Raw genomic sequence first — 20061 nt, 5'->3', positions numbered from 1 at the left:
GGGCTCTGCAGCTCGTGATGGCTCTGGTGGCAGGAGAGCACTTTTCTGTAGGACATCAGAACCTGCCAGGAGAGCACAGAGGATCTGCAGGGACAGCCTGGCCCATCAGGTCAGCAGTGAATGGAGCCTGGGAGCAGGACCCTGCCCAGGGTGGCATCACCCACAGATAAAGGACTGGATCTCTCTGTCAACTTGTTATCTAAAATTGGTAAAACAAAACTCCCTAATGTTGTCATTGTACACAAAATGAGTACACAGAAGCTTGGTAAGTTCAAAAGAGAAAAAGACCCAGTTTTATTCAAGCATCTGATATTTACAGAATTCCAAAGATGGCCATGGATTGGAGGATGGAAGTACCACCTCTCCAACCACACTGGTCCAAAGATCAATCATTTATTTCCACCCACAGAGAAACATGTAAACTATTTCTATTTATACATTAAATGGTGTGGGAACTCTGACTCTCAAATATGTAACCATTATCAGAAGGCTAAAGAGTTTTATGAGAACTTTAAAACTTTAAAAAGAACTGTAAAAGAAAATTTAACACTTTTAAAAATCAGGGCAACATCCTAACACCAATGTAGCATTAAGAAGCAGCATTCTTTATTCAGCCAGAGGCACAAGGGGGCATCTCCTCCCAAGTACTGTGAATGCTGAGTACAGGAAAGCTCCTGCTTATAAACTGTATTTTACAGACATGCTCATTGATTTTCCTGGAGTAAACATCTAAATTATAATCATTCTCTGTAATCATTAACATATGTTCCTTTCCTTTGTGCAGGTATTCCTCTGTCCCAGAGGCCTCTTCGGTGGTCCCTGGTGGTTGGTGACCCCAAAGTCAAACCTGACTGCCCAGTGACCTGGTACTGCTTCCCAAATTTGGAGAAAAAGTTTGCATAACAGGGCTGGTTACTTGCCCATTCTTCTTCTTCATTAATGTTTAACATAGTCCTGCAGAATAAGCACGGAGATTAATCCATCAGGTGCCAACAGTTCCTCATCTGGCAACAAACCAGCAAAGGAGAGCTCTGCAGCCCAGGGGACACAGCAGGCACAGGGAAAGGAGTCTGGGCACTGACTCATCTGACCCTCGGGGAACTGCCCCAGGAGGATCCAGGGCAGCCCCAAGCCCATCTGGCAGTCCTGGAACAAGGCAGGCACCTCTGAGCACCCTCCATGGCCCCACAGAGCCTGTGTGGGAGGGGGTCAGTGCAGGGAGCACCATCAATGGCCTCTGCTCTTGACGCCAACTCTTCCTTCTGGTTGTTGCCTTGTGGTTGTTGCTCTTGGCCCCAACTCCTCCTCGTGGTTGTTGCTCTTGGCCCCAACTCCTCCTTGCAGTTGTTGCTCTTGACCCCAACTCCTCCTTGTGGTTGTTGCTCTTGGCCCCAACTCCTCCTTGTGGTTGTTGCCTTGTGGTTGTTGCTCTTGACCCTAACTCCTCCTTGCAGTTGTTGCTCTTGGCCCCAACTCTTCCTTGTGGTTGTTGCTCTTGGCCCCAACTCCTCCTTGCAGTTGTTGCTCTTGACCCCAACTCCTCCTTGTGGTTGTTGCTCTTGGCCCCAAGTCTTCCTTGTGGTTGTTGCTCTTGGCCTCAACTCTTCCTTGCAGTTATTGCTCTTGGCCCCAACTCCTCCTTGTGGTTGTTGCTGAAATGCCCTAAAGGGAGGCACCAACATTGCCTGGGAACAGGACCCAAACCATCCTTTAGGAAGCCGTTTATGGGCAGTCTCCACACACCCAGCAGCTCCCATTCCCAGTACCAAAGGTCTGATTTCCTATTTCCCACTGTGGGCTGCTGGTGGATCCTCCCTGTGCTGCTGTTGTGTTCCCGGTGACTTGGGGCCAGAGGAGTTTCCCAGTGGTCCTGCAGCTGGGAGTGGTGGTGTGGCACTGACCCTGACCAGCTCCAGCACCCCGAGTTCCACTGGCATTGGGAGTGATGGTAAAGCACAGAAAACCTCTCACACCGTGGCCTCTGGAACTAGAACAGGGTTTGGTTTCTCCTGAAGGGAAAGCCTAGTGAATCCTGTCAAACTGATCATTGTATCCCTGTGTTCCACAGCAGTTTTCTGTAAGTGCCCCTGCACTGACTCTGGTATGAGGCAGAGCCCAGGGACAGAGCTGTGGGACCCCACAGGGTGGGCCCTCCAAGGGAACCCCATTCTTCCAAACATTAGTTGAGAACATTTCCAACAATTAGTTACACTGAGTATTTTGGCTGCTTTGATCTTTAAGTCTTCTAAGAATTTTATGCCCAATCCCTTGGTGAAACTTAAGGGGTCTTTCTGGTCATCTTGGAGCCAATTACTGTCTTTCTTAAGTGTCTTAAGTATTTTTCTGCACTCCAGTGTATAGATTGGTGCTCTCTACCATTTCTATCATCATTTTTTGGGAAATTTAACTCGTCCAGAAGGTGTGACTGCCCATCCACCAGGGTGAAGTCTAGCTTATAATATATCCCTTAACTGAAAATCTTTTGCATCATATTCTAGCTTAATAGATGGTACACTGATCTCTTGTTGCGGATGCCTTTTTCTGCAGCCTCTTTAGCTGTCCTGTCAGCCAAGTAATTTCCCTATTTTGGCCCTATTTTACTTGTCTGGTGTGTTCTACAGTGCAGAATTGCAGCTTCAGGTGGTTTTTGTACTGCTTTCAGCAGGTGTAATATTTGTGTCCCGTGTTCGATTGATGCACCCTGTGCTGATAACAAACCCCTCTCTCCAGATTGCCCCACGGGCAGGCACTACACAAAAAGCACACTTAGAATCCGTCCAGATGATCATTTTCTTTCTTTCTCAGTTCCAATGCCTGGATGAGAGCAACCAGTTTGGTCTTCTGTGCTGAAACACCTGATGTTAGAGCCTTTGAATTAACTCCTTTGTTCAGCCTAGTCACCACATACTCTTGTGAACAAAGCTCCTTCTGTCCATGTACAGCTCCCAGTCTGGGCTCTCTGTCGGGCTGTCCTTCAAATCTTGTTGTCTGGAATCAACTTCTTTGGTTGTTTGTAGGCAATCATGTTCTGGAGTACTTTGGAGGCCAACAGAAACACAGCTGGATTAACAACAGAGGTGGTTCTGAGGGTCCATTCAAATTTCCTTGTTTGAATGAAGAACCAGTCCCAAAACTCGATCTCTGCATTCAATTTTTCCCATAAGTTTCCTACTAATAAAGGTTTTGGAGAGTTAGGCAAGTACAAAACTTGATGAGTTAGCCATAATTTTCCCAGTCTGAATTTAATTGTTAAAGGAATGGGAGGAACATGTCTTTACAAATTGCGAGTCTGCCTGTAGATAAAACCAGATACTGGCAGGTAAAAGAAGCAACAGGAGGAGCCATGCATTTCAGAGGAGTGGTACTAATTGACACATATTTCTGCTTATCCAAGGTTGTGTTAAACCCCTGGACTTAGAAAAGAAGAACAGAGGTACAAAGAAAAAGAGGGGTGCATATTGGGAGGGGATAGGTATTAGGTGATTCGGGGAGTCTGTACCTCTCAAGTACCTCAGCCAATGGGGAAAGACAGAGGGTGATGTGGATGGGAAAACAGCACTGAAAAGGAGGCTGTGTCTTCAAAAAAATTGAGAGACCCCAGGGTAAACATCTCATGGCCTCTACCTTTACTTGAGTAAAGTTACAGGACCCTTTTGTCTCCGTTTTGGACATAAACCTCTGGCATTGTGAAATTCGCATAACACAGGGAGCATTTTCACTTTCAGTTTCCAGGCTGAGCGTGACTTAGGGGAAATCGGTGTAAAGATGGGAAAGGAGGTGCGGGGCGGAGGGAGAAGCCCGAGGGGTGGGAACGGGGCCGGGCAGGGGGAGATAAAGCCGGGATGAGCAGCCCCGGTGCTCCCAGCCCAGCCCGGAGCTGCTTCCCCCCATCCCTGTGCCAGGTAAGCGCCGAGTTTCCTCTCCCGAGTTTCCCCAGGGCTCGCTCCTTCTGCTCCCGAAATCGGTGTTTCTCAGCCCAAAAGCTCCCGAAATCGCTGCTTATGGAGCTCCAAAGCGTCCCAAGTGGGGACTGCAGAGCGCAAAATTGGTTTAATTGGGTTTTTTATTGGCGCCCAGAAGCTCTCTATTTCGTTCTTGCTGATCTGAAAATATCCCCAAATCACACTTCCTGATTCCCAGAGCTCCTGACAGGATTTTTTCTCAGCCTTGAACTCCCCAAACCAGGGCTTTGTAAGCTTGTGTCCCTAAATTGGTATTTAAGAGCCCCAGTGTTCCCTTAATCAGTATTTCTGAACCCAAATGCTGTTTCAATCCCCAAAAACTCCCCGTGTGGGTGCTTCTGAGCCCCAGTGCTCCTGAAACTTCTGTGTTCTCAGCCGTGAAGTTCCCCAAATGCTGGTTTTTGAGGGCAGAAGCACCTTGAAATGGTATTGCTGAGTCCCAAAGTATCCTAAATTGCTGCTGTTGAGCCCCAAGTTTCTGGACACTGATTTTTCTGAGCCCCACAGCTCATTAAATTGGTGATTCTGAGCCCTGAAGCTCCCCAAATTGCTTTTCCTGACCCGCAAAGCTTCCTGAGATCCCTTTCTGAATACTGCAATTCCTTAAACATGTGCTTCTGAGCCCAGGAGCTCCCTAAATTGGAATGTTGAGCTGAAAAGCTGCCTAGAGGGGGCCTTCTGAGGCCAAAAGTTCCCCAAATCAGTGGTTTTGAGTCAAATGCTCCCTAAATTGGTGTTTCCCAACCCCAATGCTGCCTAAAGTTTGGGCTTGTTCAGAGCCCAAAATCTCCCTAAATCAGTGTTTGGGACCCCAGAGCTCCCTAAATCCCTGAGTCCCAGAGCTCCCAAAGTTGCAGTTTCTTAGCCCAGATGCTCCTGAATGGGAGTTCCTGATCCCTTCAGAACCCAGAATTGCTTGTTTTGATCTCAGAAGCTGCCGACATAATTTTTTCTGCGGAGCCAACCCCATCCCTAGATGGCTTGGAAGGCTGTGAGTGCTGGTGGGATGCAGTGGAAGGGGAGAGGCTCTGCCGGAGGAGTGTCGGGATGAGGATGGGAGGTGTGAAGAGCAGCTGGGAGACCCGGAGATCCTCAGCAGGATGGGCAGAGGTTAAGAGGATTTGTGTGAGCGAGCAGTGGCGGGGTCAGAAACGGGGGGACGCAGTTCAGAAACTCCCTGACCATCTGGGGGAGTTGGCAGAAGAGCTCTGGGGGCAACCTGGAGGGTTCTCCAGGCCAGTGAGCAGGTTCCCATGGGGAATGGCAACTGGCCTGGCATTCACGGCCAGGCAAAGCAAAGGGCTCCAGCAGTGTGGGGGATCTGGGGACGATGGCTCAGCAGAGCTGCCTGGTGGGTGAACAGGGGGACGCTCACGGGGACCTGGTCCAGCCCCACCAGGAAGAGCTGGGCAGGGATGTGCTCATCGGTGCCAGGCTGGGCTGTCACAGCCAGGAAATAGCGGGGTCCTGGGCACCAAGGGGCAGGGAATGAGGCCAGCAGCTGAGCACGGAGCTGGGGCTCCAGAGGAGAAGACTGTGAGGAGCTTGGGGTGCTGAACCAGGTGGTGGCAGCTGCAGCGGGTTCCCACCCCCACGGGCTCCTCCCTGCCCCCCAGCACCTCCTTTCTGGGATTTACAGGGATTTCCCGTAAATGCCTCTCAGGAAATCTGATGGGCTGTGCAGGGCAGCCCCTTCCGAGGGCAGGAAGGGTCTCTCCAAGAGCCAGGAGTAAAGCACTCATCTCCTGGGGCTCTGGGCTGGGCTGGGCGAGCTCTGGGGTGAAAAGGCAGCTCAGGGCAGGCGCAGCACATGAGCCAGCAGCAGAGCAAGGCAAGAGCAGCCGGGGCAGTGAGAGCAGGAGCGCAGGCAGGGCAGGGTTTGAGCCCCGTGCCCGGCACAGTCACAGCACACCTGCCTGGGCACAGCGGGGCTGTGGCAGCCAGGAGCCACCGCGCCGCTGGGTCACTGAGGCGGCACTGCCCCAGCTGGCACTGCCCCAGCTGTCCTCCAGGTGCCAGCGGCATTTCCTTAGGAATATCGGTGTCTGCAGCAACAGAACCAGCAGCAAGAGCGTGGCCCTGCCCAAGCAGAAGCGTCCGCAGCAGAGCAAGCTGCAGGATCCGCAGTCGCCCCTCTGGGCGAGGCCGGTGGAATCGCTGTTGGCAGCACGCAGCGGTGGCACCCCCTCCTCACAAGACTTCCCGGGCTCTCACCTGGGCTGGGCACTGCTGAGGCCCCCGAGAGTCCGGTTCTGCCAGGGGGGACCGAGTGGGGAAAGCACGCTGCTCCCCAGGCCCTCCGGGCGCCTTCCCTGGGCTTTGCTGAGGTTTGAGGGAGCCCAGCTGCCCTCAGAGCCCCCAGGGCTTTCGGGGTCTCTGCCTCAGCAGCGCCCAGCTGTGCTGCAGAGGGTGGGGGACCAGCCAAGAAGGGATGGAGGGACACCACAGAGTTAATATTTCATAGAGTTCCCGTTCAAAGTCCATTGTCCCTTCCCGCCCACAGTCTGCAGACACTAATCCAGTTCCGAATTCATTCCTACAGTGCAGAGACAAACCTGTCAATTCAGGCCTTACTTAGTTAATGGTTTTTTGTATGATCTCAATAGTTGTTGCTATGACACTTGCTACACATTAACTGGGAGAAAAGTAAAAAGTAAGTAGCATATTGATTAGGCACAGCCTGGATGCCATGAATGCATTATGGCCAATTGTTTGTTTCTTTGATCATGGCTGATCAGAAAAAGTTTTAGTCTGAATATATAATGAATAATTATTTCATGGAGTGAGTAGAACTTAATAATATAAAATAGAAAAATAATAGCTCACCTTAGCACCCAGACAAAGCATAATGAGATTTCACCACCACTTGTACAATCCTCCTGGATTTAACTTAAATGCTGGAGTTAATGTTGTATTAGACTTAATGCAGAATTCAAAGTGTCTGATTTATTGGGCCTCTGTTGGCAGACCAGACTCTGTTGGTCTCTGGGCTACAAAGCCATCACTGACAATGCAGAAGAGAGAGTTTCTTCTTTTTTTCTTCCTTTTTTTTTCTTTCTGGCCATACTTTCTCTTTCTCCTCTCTCCCCCCCATCCCCCTTCATTTTCTTCTTCTCCCCTCTCCTGCCCTTCCTCATTCGTTTTCTTTTTCACCCTCAAAGCTTCAGCTTTGGCTCAGGATTGCCGATCTGGCCCTGCATAAAATAATTTTCCTATATAACCCAGTTATCAGGGCTCCTTCTAAACATGAGAAAGAGCCAGAGAGAACGATTTGTCTCTGACTGTGAGCAGTGGGGTGAGGCATCCCTGGAAGCACATCCACCTTTCCATGAGTGATCTGAGGTAAATGTCTGTGTCCATCAGTTACCAAAGGCAGAGGCACGTTCAGGACAGCTCCTCATGCACATCATCTCTTCATTGGCACTGTTTGAGAAGCCATCACGCTGTTGCCCTGCTTTCAGGACAAAACCCCTCAAACTGAGCATTTTATGCCATTTATTTGCTTTCCCTCCTTTCAGAGCAGAGCAAAATAGGAAAAGGGAGTGGGAGGAAACAGAGCAGGGTTCAGTGCTGGGAAAGCAGCCCTGGCGTTTCCTGTCTGACCTTCAGCTAGCCCCGTGGGACAGCCGTGGGCCCTGGGGCTGTGACTTCTCCTGGGTCCCTGCTGGCATTTCTCTATTTCTATCCTCAGTGGAGTTCTTTTCCTCACCTGGGTCTGTCCTCCCTTTGAACCGCAGGAAAGCTTTCTGGACATGCAGCAGCTTTTGGTAAGGGGTTCTTAATTCAGTCCAGCTCCTCCTCCCTCTCTGGAACGTGGCCCAGGGCAAAGCAAACAGAAAGTCACAGAGAGCAGACAGCACAGGGAAGTGCAGTGCAGGAAGGAGAGGGAGAGCAGAGCAGGGCAGCGAGCTGTGCCCTGAGCAGACCTCTCCTCGCTCCTGAGCAGTCGCTGTTCCTGTCTTCCCCTCGTCACTGCTGCTCTGATGGATGTGCTCTGAAGGGACAGGCGGCTTTGCTGGAAGGGTCAGCAGGGCTCTGCTTTCTGCAGCCGGCTGTGCAGAAGAGGATATTTAGGAAACTTCCCCATCTGACCCTTCCCGAGGCTCTCTGTCCATCACGCTGCAGCCACCAGAGATGTTCAGTGCTGGGACCGGAGCCCCTCCACAGCAGCAGCTCCAGTGCCCCAATGGGCCCTGCTGGACTCCCCCACTCCCAGGCTCAGCCCCTGGGTCCTCCCTGGCTCCAGCCCAGCTTTCCCAGAGCAGAGTCTCAGCTGTGTGACTCCATAAAGCCATTTCTTCCCAGTGCAGTGACACAGGAACAGCCTGAGCTGCTCCCCCAGCGAGGGAGCCCCTCAGTTTCATCCCCTCACAGTCTGCATGCCCAAGGCTCAAGTCTGGCTCTTCCTCCCGAGCCCTCAGCTCCTGCCAGGTCTCTCGGTGTCCCTTCCCCAGCTGTGCCACCGCTCTTGGTGCCTTTGTTGTGCTTTGTTGGCTGTTCACGAGCTCTTGTCTCAGGCTCCCACCTGGAGCTCAGCTTGCAGCCGGCCCAGCCACCTGCACCAGGTGTGTTCACAACCAGGAGGAGGGGAGAGGGGCAGTGAGGTGGTTTCAGTTCTGTCTTGGTTCCTCGGCTTGCTGCTCTATTGGGAATTGCTGAGAAAGCAAAGCAAAGCAATTGTCCCCAAGTCCAAGTCCCCAAGTCCAGTCTGGTCTACCCATGGTGGCACCTGGAGAGGGATGTCCCAAGCTCTCTGTGAGCTCTTCAGTTGTATTTTTTCCTCCTGTCCAATTGAGGAGGGGGAGTGAGAGAAGTTTGGTGGGCATCGGGCAGCCAAGGCCACTTGTCCTTTCACCATAGATTTCTTCATAGCTGGTCAGGAAAACCTCCAGGATTTGAGTCTGAAGGAATGGGAAATGGTCCCTTTCCTTTGTGGAAAATTGTGGTTGGGGTTGAACACCAGGTTCTGCACTCTGCAAATGCAGAAGGTCTTAATTTTGGCCAAGGAAGATGATGTGTGTGTCTGTGAGAATTCTCAGAGCTCAGGGGCAGACAAGATGGGTTAGGGACCAGCTGGGAGTACAACAGAACATCTTATCAACTGCGTTATCTTCTCTAGTGCTGTGCTCACCGCAGAGGTTTTGCCCCTCTTTTCCCTTGCATTGCAAGTGAAACCAGTGTGAACCCAGAGTGAACCCAGAGAAAGGGATACAAGAGACAAGAAACAAGGACTGAACATTTTGAAAAGAGCTGTATTCTGTTTGGGCACGGATGGAAGGGAAAATCAGAAAATTGAGAAATCCTGAGTAGACTGGGGGTTTGAGCAGTATAAGAGATAGATGTGTCCCAAAGAAAGCTCTTAAATGCAATTTTAAGTCCTAAGGGGAAATATCATAGTGAATCTTCCACTTTTTCATTTTTCTTTTCCTTTTCAGGTGAACCTAATGGCCACAGAAAAAAAGAGCTCATCTCAGCATGACCAAGATGAACAAATGGAGTCCACAAGTAAGTGTGGAGTCATGCATCCCATTGCTCTTGTCAGTGGCCACACTGGGATGGGATGGGATGGGATGGGATGGGATGGGATGGGATGGGATGGGATGGGATGGGATGGGATGGGATGGGATGGAATGTGTTATCCCTCAGAGAAGTGAGGCCAGTGGAGGTCTCTCTCCTGGGCACATTCCCTGCAGAACCCCTTCCAGAGCACAGCAGGAGGCCTGACCTTCAGGCTGGGATCAGTCTGGTCAGAGGGGTGACCTCCTTTGGCCAGGGACACATCCTGCTCTAGCAGGGGGTGTTGCTGAGCAGGGCTTTGAGGGTCAGGCTGTGAATGTGCCAAGGGACAGAGAAGGGACCTGGGACATCCCTCTCCACTCCCAGAGTGTGAGGCAGCAGAGTCTCACACTCTCGTGGGTGCCTGTGCTCTGGTGGGACTGAGGCACCTGTGTGGTGCCCGAGTGCTGTGGCAGCTGAAGCAGCTTCCTGGCCCAGGAGAGCCTCAGTGGGCCCTGAGGGTCAGGAACCCCCAGCACTGCTGTGGGGCTCCTGGTGCACAGGACCTCTTGGCTCCTGGGCCAGGAGTGGGATGTGTTCTTCCCCAGAACCTGCTCAGGGCAGTCCTGGCATTGCTTGGATAAAGACCCTTGTAAAATGTCCTGGTTTTCTTTTTGATTTTATTTTCATGTGTACCTGATGTGCAGCAACTGTGGCTGATGGCAGTCTGGCTAAGAAAGGCATAGCAAAGATATTCAAAGGCATAGAAATTATGCTCGATGAATCAAGTAAGTGTGCTGGATCCCATTGCTCTTGTCAGAGGCCACCCTTGGGAACCCTTCTACCCCCAGGGCAGTCAGTTCCAGGTGCACTGCACACCCCTCCACGTGAAGGCAAACTTAGGCCTGCATTCTGCTGCCAGAGGATTGGAGAAAAATCCATTGGCAATATCGACAGTGGCGTGCCACTTCGATGTTTGGCCTTGGACTCCTGCTCGTCCTGGAGCTCTAACATATCTGGCACAGCAGGGTCAGAAAATTTATTCAGGATTTGGCCCATATCCTCCCATTTCCCACACCACTCAGGATTTCTCACACCTGGGGCTTCTCCTGGGTCAGGGGTCTCATCAGCCCCTCTAGAAATCTCAGCCCTCATTCTAGAGGGACTGCAGACTGTAGAGAGAAAGCTTTCCAGATTAAACACCAGGAAGATGGTCTCTTTAACAGTCAGGGAAAACTGAACATTCTCCAATAGAGAGGCAAGAGATTTAGAGGAGAAGAAGGAAAGCAAAGGCTGAAAAGTCTCATCCCCTGCTTCCCCTCTAACAAACTGGCTGCACAACCATGACCATGAACCATACATTCCTGGAACAGAACTCAGCACCTTTATAAACCCCCTGCAAGCCATGACACCCAAGCCCAGCCCGATGGATATTCTGGTCAGTGCCCTTCTACTGCAAAACCTACGTATTAGGGACAACACCAGAGATATTCCTGGACAAGAAAAGAAACCTAGGGACCATAGAGGGATTAAGATCTCAAAAAACCCCAGGGACCAGAAACCTGCAGGCCTCCACCCCAAAAGACATTATCAATTCAAAGAATATGGCTACTGACTGCTCTACAGCAACACACAGTAATTGGAACCAATATACAATTAGAACAGGGTTTTTTCCACTCTCTCAAGCTGCACGTTGGGTGCCAATTATTTGTCCTGGTTTAGGGCAAATTTGGGAGAAAACCTCCAAAAAGGGCCCCCCAGAAAGCCAACCCACACAGCTCCTCCCCCCAATCGGTTTGGGGAGAACTTCCTCAGAGAGAAGTGGGAAAAACCTGTTTATTTAAACAAGCAAAGCACCCAGCACACAAAATGAACAATAGCAGATGACAAAACTCATTTGGCGCTCGGAAGAGATGACAAATTCAGAAGGTCTCTCCTGGGAGTGGCCACTCTGTTATCGGTCCCTCCAGCCCTGGGAAAGGTGCTGCTGCCCAGAGCAGGCTGCGCTGGGCTGCAAAGTGTGAGCTCTTGGTGTTTCCCCAGCTCCCGGTCTGGAGCAGGTTCAAATGGATCCAAGAAAAGGGAAAGAAAACCGGTCCAGGGAAAACTTGGACTGCCTCAGTTGGCTAAACTAACTCAAAAGCAAAGGAGTGTAGTGTTCAGCCCCGTCCGTGCCCAGAAAACACAGAGCAGTTCTGTGTTCCAGCAGATTGTGCAGGAGTGAGTGCAGGCTGAAAACAAAACTCTGCTTCTTCTTCGCCCCGCCTTCGGTCTCAGAGCCCATTTGAAGGCACAGAATATAATATCCAGCATAAACAGAACACACAAGAGGGGAAACGAGCATCATAAAATCACCCCAGGACATCATCATAGAGATGGGATGGGATGGGATGGGATGGGATGGGATGGGATGGGATGGGATGGGATGGGATGGGATGGGATGGAATGTGTTATCCCTGAGAGAAGTGAGCCTCAGTGGGCCCTGAGGGTCAGGAACCCCCAGCACTGCTGTGGGCTCCTGGTGCACAGGACCTCTTGGCTCCTGGGCCAGGAGTGGGATTTTTTCTCCCCTGAACCTGCTCAGGGCAGTCCTGGCATTATTTGGACAAAGATCCTTGTTAAATGTCCTGGTTTTCTGTTTGATTTTATTTTCATGTGTACCTGATGTGCAGCAACTGTGGCTGATGGCAGTCTGGCTAAGAAAGGCAGATCAAAGATATTGAAAGGTGTAGAAATGATAATTGAAACATTCGGTAAGTGTGCTGGATCCCATTGCTCTTGTCAGAGGCCATCCTTGGGAACCCTTGGGATGGGATGGGATGGGATGGGATGGGATGGGATGGGATGGGATGGGATGGGATGGGATGGGATGGGATGGGATGTGTTATCCCTCAGAGAAGTGAGGCCAGTGGAGGTCTCTCTCCTGGGCACATTCCCTGCAGAACCCCTTCCAGAGCACAGCAGGAGGCCTGGCCTTTGGGCTGGGATCAGTCTGGCCAGAGGGGTGACCTCCTTTGGCCAAGGACACATCCTGCTCTAGCAAGGGGTGTTGCTGAGCAGGGCTTTGAGGGTCAGGCTGTGAATGTGCCAAGGGACAGAGAAGGGACCTGGGACATCCCTCTCCACTCCCAGAGTGTGAGGCAGCAGAGTCTCACCCTCTCGTGGGTGGCTCTGGTGGGACTGAGGCACCTGTGTGGTGCCCGAGTGCTGTGGCAGCTGAGGCAGCTTCCTGGCCCAGGAGAGCCTCAGTGGGCCCCGAGGGTCAGGAACCCCCAGCACTGCTGTGGGGCTCCTGGTGCACAGGACCTCTTGGCTCCTGGGCCAGGAGTGGGATGTGTTCTTCCCCTGAACCTGCTCAGGGCAGTCCTGGCATTGCTTGGATAAAGATCCTTGTTAAATGTCCTGGTTTTCTGTTTAATTTTATTTTCATGTGTACCTGATGTCCAGTATGTCTGGTTGCTAAGAGTGTGGTTGAGAAGATTGTAGAAATGATATTCGATGAATCAAGTAAGTGTGCTGGGTCCCATTGCTCTTGTCTGTGGCCACACTTGGGAACACTTGGGATGGGATGGGATGGGATGGGATGGGATGGGATGGGATGGGATGGGATGGGATGTGTTATCCCTCAGAGAAGTGAGGCCAGTGGAGGTCTCTCTCCTGGGCACATTCCCTGCAGAACCCCTTCCAGAGCACAGCAGGAGGCCTGGCCTTTGGGCTGGGATCAGTCTGGTCAGAGGGGTGACCTCCTTTGGCCAGGGACACATCCTGCTCTAGCAGGGGATGTTCCTCGCTATTGGTAACGATTTCAAAGACATAGCACATCCCTTCTGGGATTTCCTTTCCTTTCTTTGAACACTAAAGGAGGAATCTCACCCTGAGCTTAGCTACAGGGACAAAAGGCAAAAAACCTTTCTGCAGGTGAGTGCCAGTCCTTGCCCGCACCACCTGGAAACTAAACCCTGGCAAGCAGGAAGGAGATCCAGAGGTCTGTCATGCAGGAGGGCCCGGTGCTGTCAGATGGAGCAATCCCACCTGTCCATAAATTCCCATTTCCAAAGCCTCCAGTCAGTCCTTTGCCCATCCCTATCTAGATGCCCAGGATCCCAGGGTGCAGAGATGTCCCAGCTGTGGGCTTTTTCCAGCCTGGAGAACAGTCTGGAGTAGAGGAAACCAAAAACCAACCAGAAGAAGACTCAAGAAGAAACCCTCAAGAAGAGACTTTAAAACTGAGGATTTGTTTATCCTCAAGCAGGATGGGGTCCTCAGGTCTCCCCATCAAGCGAGCAATGTCAGCTTCCCACTGACACCAATCCTTTTCTACAGGAAAGAGCAATGAGAAGACCACAAAAGCCCTGGAATCTAGTACAGATGAATCCTCCCAGGAGCTCATAAAAACAGTGAAAGCCTTGCAGGAATATCTCAAAGAATTAAAGGAGTCCAGACAGTGTGAGTGTCAGTGCCGCAGAGCACAGCCGGAGGAGAACCAAGGTGAGCAGGGCCATTGCCAAGCAGACCTTTTTGTGCTGGGAGTTCTCTCATTGCCTGATACTTGCCAAGGGTCCCTCCTTGAAGTGCTGTCCCCGTCCCTCTCCCTTTCCCACCGCCCTTCTCCTGCTCCCCCAGTGCTGGTCCCATGCTGGGGCACATGTGAGCTCAGCCTTGTTTCCCTGGTGATGATCTGCAGGGAGAGGAGCTTCCCTGAGCAGGACCTGGATGTGTCTGTGAGAGCAGAGACCTCTGTCAGGGACACGAAACCAGAGCTTTTGGGTATCCTCGTGTCAGAGAGCTGGTCTCCCCCTCAAGGAGGAATCATTAGTGACCCAGTGCCATTGTTCTTTCTTCACAGGAGAGAATGAGAGGGGAATTTCAAGTGCTGAGATGATTAGCAATTTCCAGCAGCTCTCACAAAGAATTGAAAGTCTGGAAGAACGTTTACAGCAATTGGTGGAGTCACCATAGCATGAGTTTCAGCTTCTCAGAGCAGACCAGGAGAAGTAACAAGGTGAGCAGGGCCATGATTAAGCAAGCTTCCATCTCTCTGAAGGCAAAATCTGCTCTACAGGCCAACCACCCTGTGAGCTCCTGCTGCTCAGCTGCTCAGAGGGGATGGGGAGGGACAGTCCTTACGTGGGTAGAGGCCCGAAGAACCTGACTGTAGTCATGGGATGCAGCAGCACAATCCATCCTGCAACTGAAGTCAGGTTTTCTGAGCCTCTCAGCATTTGTGATCTGTGACCCTGAAACTCCTCTGTGCTGAAATATGCTCTGCAGGTTCTCAAAGCCCCTTTTGGCCCTCTTGTCTTTGGCGAGTGTGTGTAGGTATGGCCTGACACGACCTGACCTCTGGTAAGAGTGTCCAAATCCCGCTGCCCACTCATCTTCCTCATGACAGAGTGTTGTCTCCGTCAGATGCTGTCTGGGGAGATGGAGAGAGGCGATCCCTGCTCCCCATCCTGCCCCCCAGGCCTCTGCCAAAGCTTCAGGAATACCCACAGGGCCTGTGATCTTTCCCCAGCCCTGCTGCAGTCCATCCATCCAAAGCAATTCAAAGAACCTAGTAAGGAAAGTAGCTCTGCAGAGAAGGACCTGGGAGTTGTGGTGGACAAAGAGCTGTCCAAGAGCCAGCAATCTGTCTTTGTGGCCAGGAAGGCCCATGAGTGCCTGGGCTGCCTTAGGAAGAGCTTTGCCAACCTCCAAGGGAGGGGCAGCCCTAGTGGGGCACATCTGGAGCTCTGTGTCCCATGCTGGGTTCCTCAGTAGAAGAGAAATCTGGAGCTCTTGGGACGGGCCCAACTGAGGAGCTACAAAGATGGTCACAGGCCTGGAGCATCCCTCTGGTGAGGAGAGGCTGAAGGAGCTGGGCCTGTTTGGTCTGGAGAAGAAAAGGCTAAGGAGGGGATGCCATCAATGGGCAGAATTGTTTGAAGGGTGGATGTCAGGAGGATGGAGCTGGGCTCTTCTTGGTGGTGCTGAGCAATGGGATGACAGGCAATGGACAAGAACAGAAACAAAGGAAATTCCACCAAAACACAAGCAAGACCTTCATTACTGTGAGGGTAACAGCACAGGGAGAAGTTCTGAGAGAGGTTGTGAGGCTCCTTCTGTGGAAAAATTCAAAAGCCAGCTAGATATAAATTTGACTGATGGTCCCTGGGAGACCCTGTTTGAGTGGGAGTTTGGACTAGAAAACCTTAAGTGGTCCCTTCCAGTCTTACCCATTTGGTGATTTGTCAGGATAGGAGGAGCTTTTTGTTCCTTTCTCCTCTCTCATGACCAGACCTGAGGTAACAGCTGAAACTGTGCCAGGGTAGGCTGGATATCAGGGAAAGGTTCTTCCCCAGAGGGTTCTGAGGCACTGAACATGCTCCCCAGGGTCTGCTCATGGCCCCAGGGCTGCCAGAGCTCCAGGAGTGCTTAGACAACGCCCCAGGCACAGGATGGGATTGTTGGGGTGTCCTGGGTAGAGCCAGGAGCTGGAATCAATGAACCCTGTGTGTCCCTTGCAGCTCAGGATATTCTGTGATCCTGTGATTCTTTCCAGAGCCCATGTGCTCTCGAACCTTGGGAGGTGGACACTTGAGGGAGAGAAGGGCCATGGGAGTGGGAGAGCCCCAGAGGAGGAGCTTAAGGGAATCTTGGGCTCAGGCCTTGTCCTGGCTGGCTCAGGAGGGCTCAGTCTGTCCTGGTGTGGCTTCTCTTCTGTCAGCTCCAGACAAAACGCTTTCCCAAAGCTTTCCTTTCCCAAAGCTTGCCATGAACAGTGTCATTTTCCTGGACAAAACAGCTCAGGACCTGGATCATTAATCCTCCACTGTGCTTTGAAGATGGGTCCTCTTTGGCAGGGGATGGAATCCAGAGACTTCTTGGTCTTTTTGAACTGCAAAGGCCCAGTGTCATTGCTGAGACAAGGTGTCCCCTCAGGGCAGGCATGATCAGTGTCCCAGGGATGCTGGTCCTTCCTCTCAGGAAGGACAGTGGAGCCTGCCAAGTGTCCCCATGGGCAGCTGGAGCACAAAAGTGGCTCCTTTGTTCCCTGGGAGCTCCTTCTCTGTGAAATCCCATCTCCTTTTCAGTCCATGGTCTGGCCATTCCCCTGGCCTCTCCTTCCCATCTGAAAGTGAAGGAGAGGCTGAGCTCATCTCCCAGCAGCTTTTAGCACTCCTTGGACCGCAGAGAAGTTAGAGCCAGGAGCCCTATGTCTGGGAATTATCACACACCCTGATTTACTGATTCCTTTTGGAGACATGAGAGCAGAACTAGTTAAGAAAACAGAGTGGAGAGGAGGGGAGTGAGGGAGTGGCCTCAGAGCAGATCGTTGGTAGCTCTGTTTGGATCCCCCTCCAGTGTGTGTTAGGGGACACATCCCGAGAAGAATCAAAACCTGGAAATTACTGTGGACAATGAGCCGATTTGAAGGCACTCTGGAAATATTGCAATGGGGAAGTTGCAGTTGGCACCAGGAAATAGTCAAGGAGCTGCTGGGCTGTGGTGGGGAAGGTGCATCCCCACAGCAGATGGGACCAGTGTAGCCCTGCAGCTACAGCCCCTCCCATTGTATGGCAAACCAGAGAGGTCTCCTGCAGGGAAATCCACCTCCCTTTGTCTTGCTTTGAAAGACAGATGTCTGCCAAGGAAAGCGGCAACCTGCCGTGGAATCCAAAATGTGACCACCTTCCTCCCAAAGTATTAGAACTGCAAAATTATTGGGCTTTCAGGCAAAGATACGGGAAAGGAATAACAGTTCTTTACTAAGATAGATATGTAAAAGAAGGCAAAAAATTACAACGGTGGCAGCAACAACAAACAGAACCACGGACCCAGTGCCAGCCAGAACCCAGACCCAGTGCCAGCCAGAACCCTGACCCAGTGCCAGCCAGAACCACAGACCAAGAACCACAGACCCAGTGCCAGCCAGAACCACAGACCAAGAACCACAGACCCAGTGCCAGCCAGAACCCAGACCCAGTGCCAGCCAGAACCCAGACCCAGTGCCAGCCAGAACCACAGACCAAGAACCACAGACCCAGTGCCAGCCAGAACCCAGACCCAGTGCCAGCCAGAACCACAGACCAAGAACCACAGACCAAGAACCACAGACCAAGTGCCAGCCAGAACCACAGACCCAGTGCCAGCCAGAACCCTGGACAGTTTCACCCTCCAATCCACTGTCATTTTTGCTGTTGTATATATAGTGGAATCAGAAAATAGAGTTTACTTTTTTAAGTTCTTTTCCTTTTCCATCTAACCTGCTTCTGTAACTTATTTCCTGTCACAGTGTGACACTGGCTGTTTCATTAGTTACAATTTCTACAAATGCTTGGAGTCCTTTGATTCGGTTTCACATATCTATTGGGGTGTGATATCCTCAACTCCCACCCCGTGCCCAGGTGGCCGGACCCTGTGTTTGTTTTATTCCTTCAGGAGGCCACTCCTCGTTACCCCACTTTTGATGTCCCCCAGTTTCTCTGATTAATTCTCTTTTGTCTCTGTTTAAGGCATTGTAGACTGGTATTCCTAAATTATCTCTGTCTTGTTTTGGCAGCAGAAAGAATCTTGGTTGTATAATTCCTAGAGTACAACTTCCTTTCCACGGGGGAGGGAGTTTTGGATAAGCTTTTTCCCACATGTCCAGAATAAGCTGTCTGGTGCTTTTCAGTACTCCTCTCCTTGGTTATTCATGTTTTCCCAAAATGTACATATTTCGGGGATCCCATAATAGGGGATTTTCCCAGGACTATTACACAGGAAAATTTAATTTCATTTTCATATTTAGAATTCTTTTTCCTCTCTTGGGCTCAATAGTGTGTCAATTTTCTAGGAATGCACCACGTAGAAGTTTATTATAGACTTTTTATCTTTTACAGGGGGTTTGTCCTAAATTATCCAAGAATCTCCTTCCCATATGCCAGAGGCACTCTTCTCTGTCGGAATGGAGGGAATATTTTCCTGCCTGTCCTGAGATGTCCTGATCCCCAGGAGAGCACTGCTTTTCGCCTTCGTCCATGGAGAAAGCTTCCAAGATTTTGAGATTAATTGGAATCTACGAGTGTGCAAAATAGATAGTAGTATAGCTTATCAAAGGCTGAAAAACTTAAATTTTGGGGTTTTTAATATGGAGGTGGATTGGAGACAAGATGGAGAATTTTGGGCATTGTCTGATCTCCTTCTTGTTCTTCATCTACTCCATTTTCTGCAATGTTGGGAGCACAGGATGATAGATTAGAAAGAACCGCAATGCACATATTATGTGGACAGAAAAATAGTTATTGGTAGAAAGGTAGAAATGAAGTATGTTCTAAGAATTAATTGGATGGAATAGCTTTAAAAGACCTCAAATCTTTGTTTCTTATGACTTTTGGTGCCTTCTCTTTGTACGCTAAGTCTGAGATGTAGACAGCGTGCAGAATTTCTGGTAAGAGAAAAATAAACAATGACCTGCAGAATTAAAAACCAAGAGTCCCGTCCGTCTCTCATTCCTGGCACAGAAATTTTTAGGGGTCTCCCCATCAGGGGGACCCACGAGGGAGGTTTCAACAGACTGGTGCCTCCGTGTAAAAGTTTGGGCTCAACAAGAAGAAACTGTGCCAGGAGTCCTTGACAAAAGCCGGAAAAATTCCTCCGGAGGTAAACATCTCGGCGGGTTGGACACTCGGAGGAGCCGCTGGAAGGGGCCGATTCCCGTGACCTGCTGGTCGGAGCAGGGGCTACACCCGAGAGCAGCAGAGCCATCAGGGTCAGGAAAACTGTCAAGGAATCAGAATGGGGAGTTCCCTACCGAAAACTGAGTCGGATGTGGCTAATAATCTAAAGATATTGATGAGGCAGCATCAATTCGGGTCCCTAGACAGGAACTGGAAGTTTTGTCATCCTGGGTGAGGGAGGTGCTCCCAAATATCTCCGTTAATGATTTATCTGACCTAGATGTGTGGGAAGATGTTAATACAGAACTCACCATGCCGAGGCCCGCAAAGATCAGAAGGCTGCGAGCCTGCTCTCGGTCTGCAGAGTTGTTTATGAAGTAATTCACGCAGCAAAATGGCAAAAGCGCCCTGTAAAAGCTGTTCTGCGAGCATCCCCGCGGCTGCAGGGCCTTTCCTCGCAGGCAGGAGAGCAGGGACCTGCAGCCCCACTTCTGAGCCTCCACAACCCCCCACAGCTTCTCGGGAGAACCTGCCCCCCAAATCACAGGAGGAAGGTCTTATCGCTGTGAGTGCAGGCGCGGGGTCATCCCCGGGGCCGGGGGAGGTGGGCGGTCGGGGTGGTGCAGCCCAGGCAGAGCCCGAGAGGGATCTCGGGGCACTTCCAAAACCCAAGCAGAGGAGGGGTGTGATAGATGAGAAATGCAATGACTGACTCTCACAGTTAACAGACAAATATCATGTATATAGGTTTAGAAAAGTTTTACAGATTTATAGTTCTGTTTTACTCCCTCGCGTTGTTATCAAGGGACAGCCGGGGTTGGGACATCTGGGAGGGTTGGCTTGGTCACTAAGGAGACGTCTGACCTCCAGTCAGGATTTGAGGAAGTGATTTCCACCACTGGACAGCAAGGAAGGGGTCGATGGAGAGAACCTTGGGAGGGGTTAAAGGGTTAAAAGGCGAA

The 20061-nt window shown here is 51.0% G+C and overlaps 1 protein-coding gene and 1 long non-coding RNA gene across 2 annotated transcripts; one reads left to right on the top strand and one right to left on the bottom strand.

Moving 5' to 3' along the window:
• Window positions 1-266: 266 nt before the first annotated feature.
• LOC146764650 (uncharacterized) lies at window positions 267-12687 on the bottom strand. Its single transcript, XR_014950680.1, has 2 exons — window positions 6177-12687; window positions 267-3171 (listed from the first exon to the last, which is right to left on the bottom strand). It is a non-coding gene; the product is annotated as an uncharacterized LOC146764650 (long non-coding RNA).
• Window positions 3783-18912, top strand: LOC146764649 (uncharacterized). The gene is made up of 8 exons (XM_085564260.1): window positions 3783-3902; window positions 9398-9467; window positions 10166-10246; window positions 12131-12211; window positions 12906-12965; window positions 13782-13946; window positions 14305-14460; window positions 18323-18912. Exons 1-7 carry the CDS (start codon window positions 3843-3845, stop codon window positions 14415-14417), a joined length of 630 nt encoding a protein of 209 aa, XP_085420386.1. The 5' UTR covers window positions 3783-3842; the 3' UTR covers window positions 14418-14460; window positions 18323-18912.
• Window positions 18913-20061: the final 1149 nt, after the last annotated feature.

The sequence above is a fragment of the Lonchura striata genome, chromosome 32 (genome assembly GCF_050655825.1).
Source record: "Lonchura striata isolate lonStrDom1 chromosome 32, ASM5065582v1, whole genome shotgun sequence".
Classification (NCBI taxonomy): Eukaryota; Metazoa; Chordata; class Aves; order Passeriformes; family Estrildidae; genus Lonchura; species Lonchura striata.
The sequence above is the reverse complement of the archived record's forward strand: the minus strand, read 5'-3'. Positions and strand labels throughout refer to the sequence as shown.

Excerpts from the sequence above, each read along its gene's own strand:
- LOC146764649 (XM_085564260.1), top strand. The coding sequence starts at position 3,843 with ATGAGCAGCCCCGGTGCTCCCAGCCCAGCCCGGAGCTGCTTCCCCCCA. Across the intron at positions 3,903-9,397 it reads TCCCCCCATCCCTGTGCCAG|GTGAACCTAATGGCCACAGA; the intron begins GTAAGCGCCGAG and ends TTTCCTTTTCAG. Across the intron at positions 13,947-14,304 it reads ACAGCCGGAGGAGAACCAAG|GAGAGAATGAGAGGGGAATT; the intron begins GTGAGCAGGGCC and ends CTTTCTTCACAG.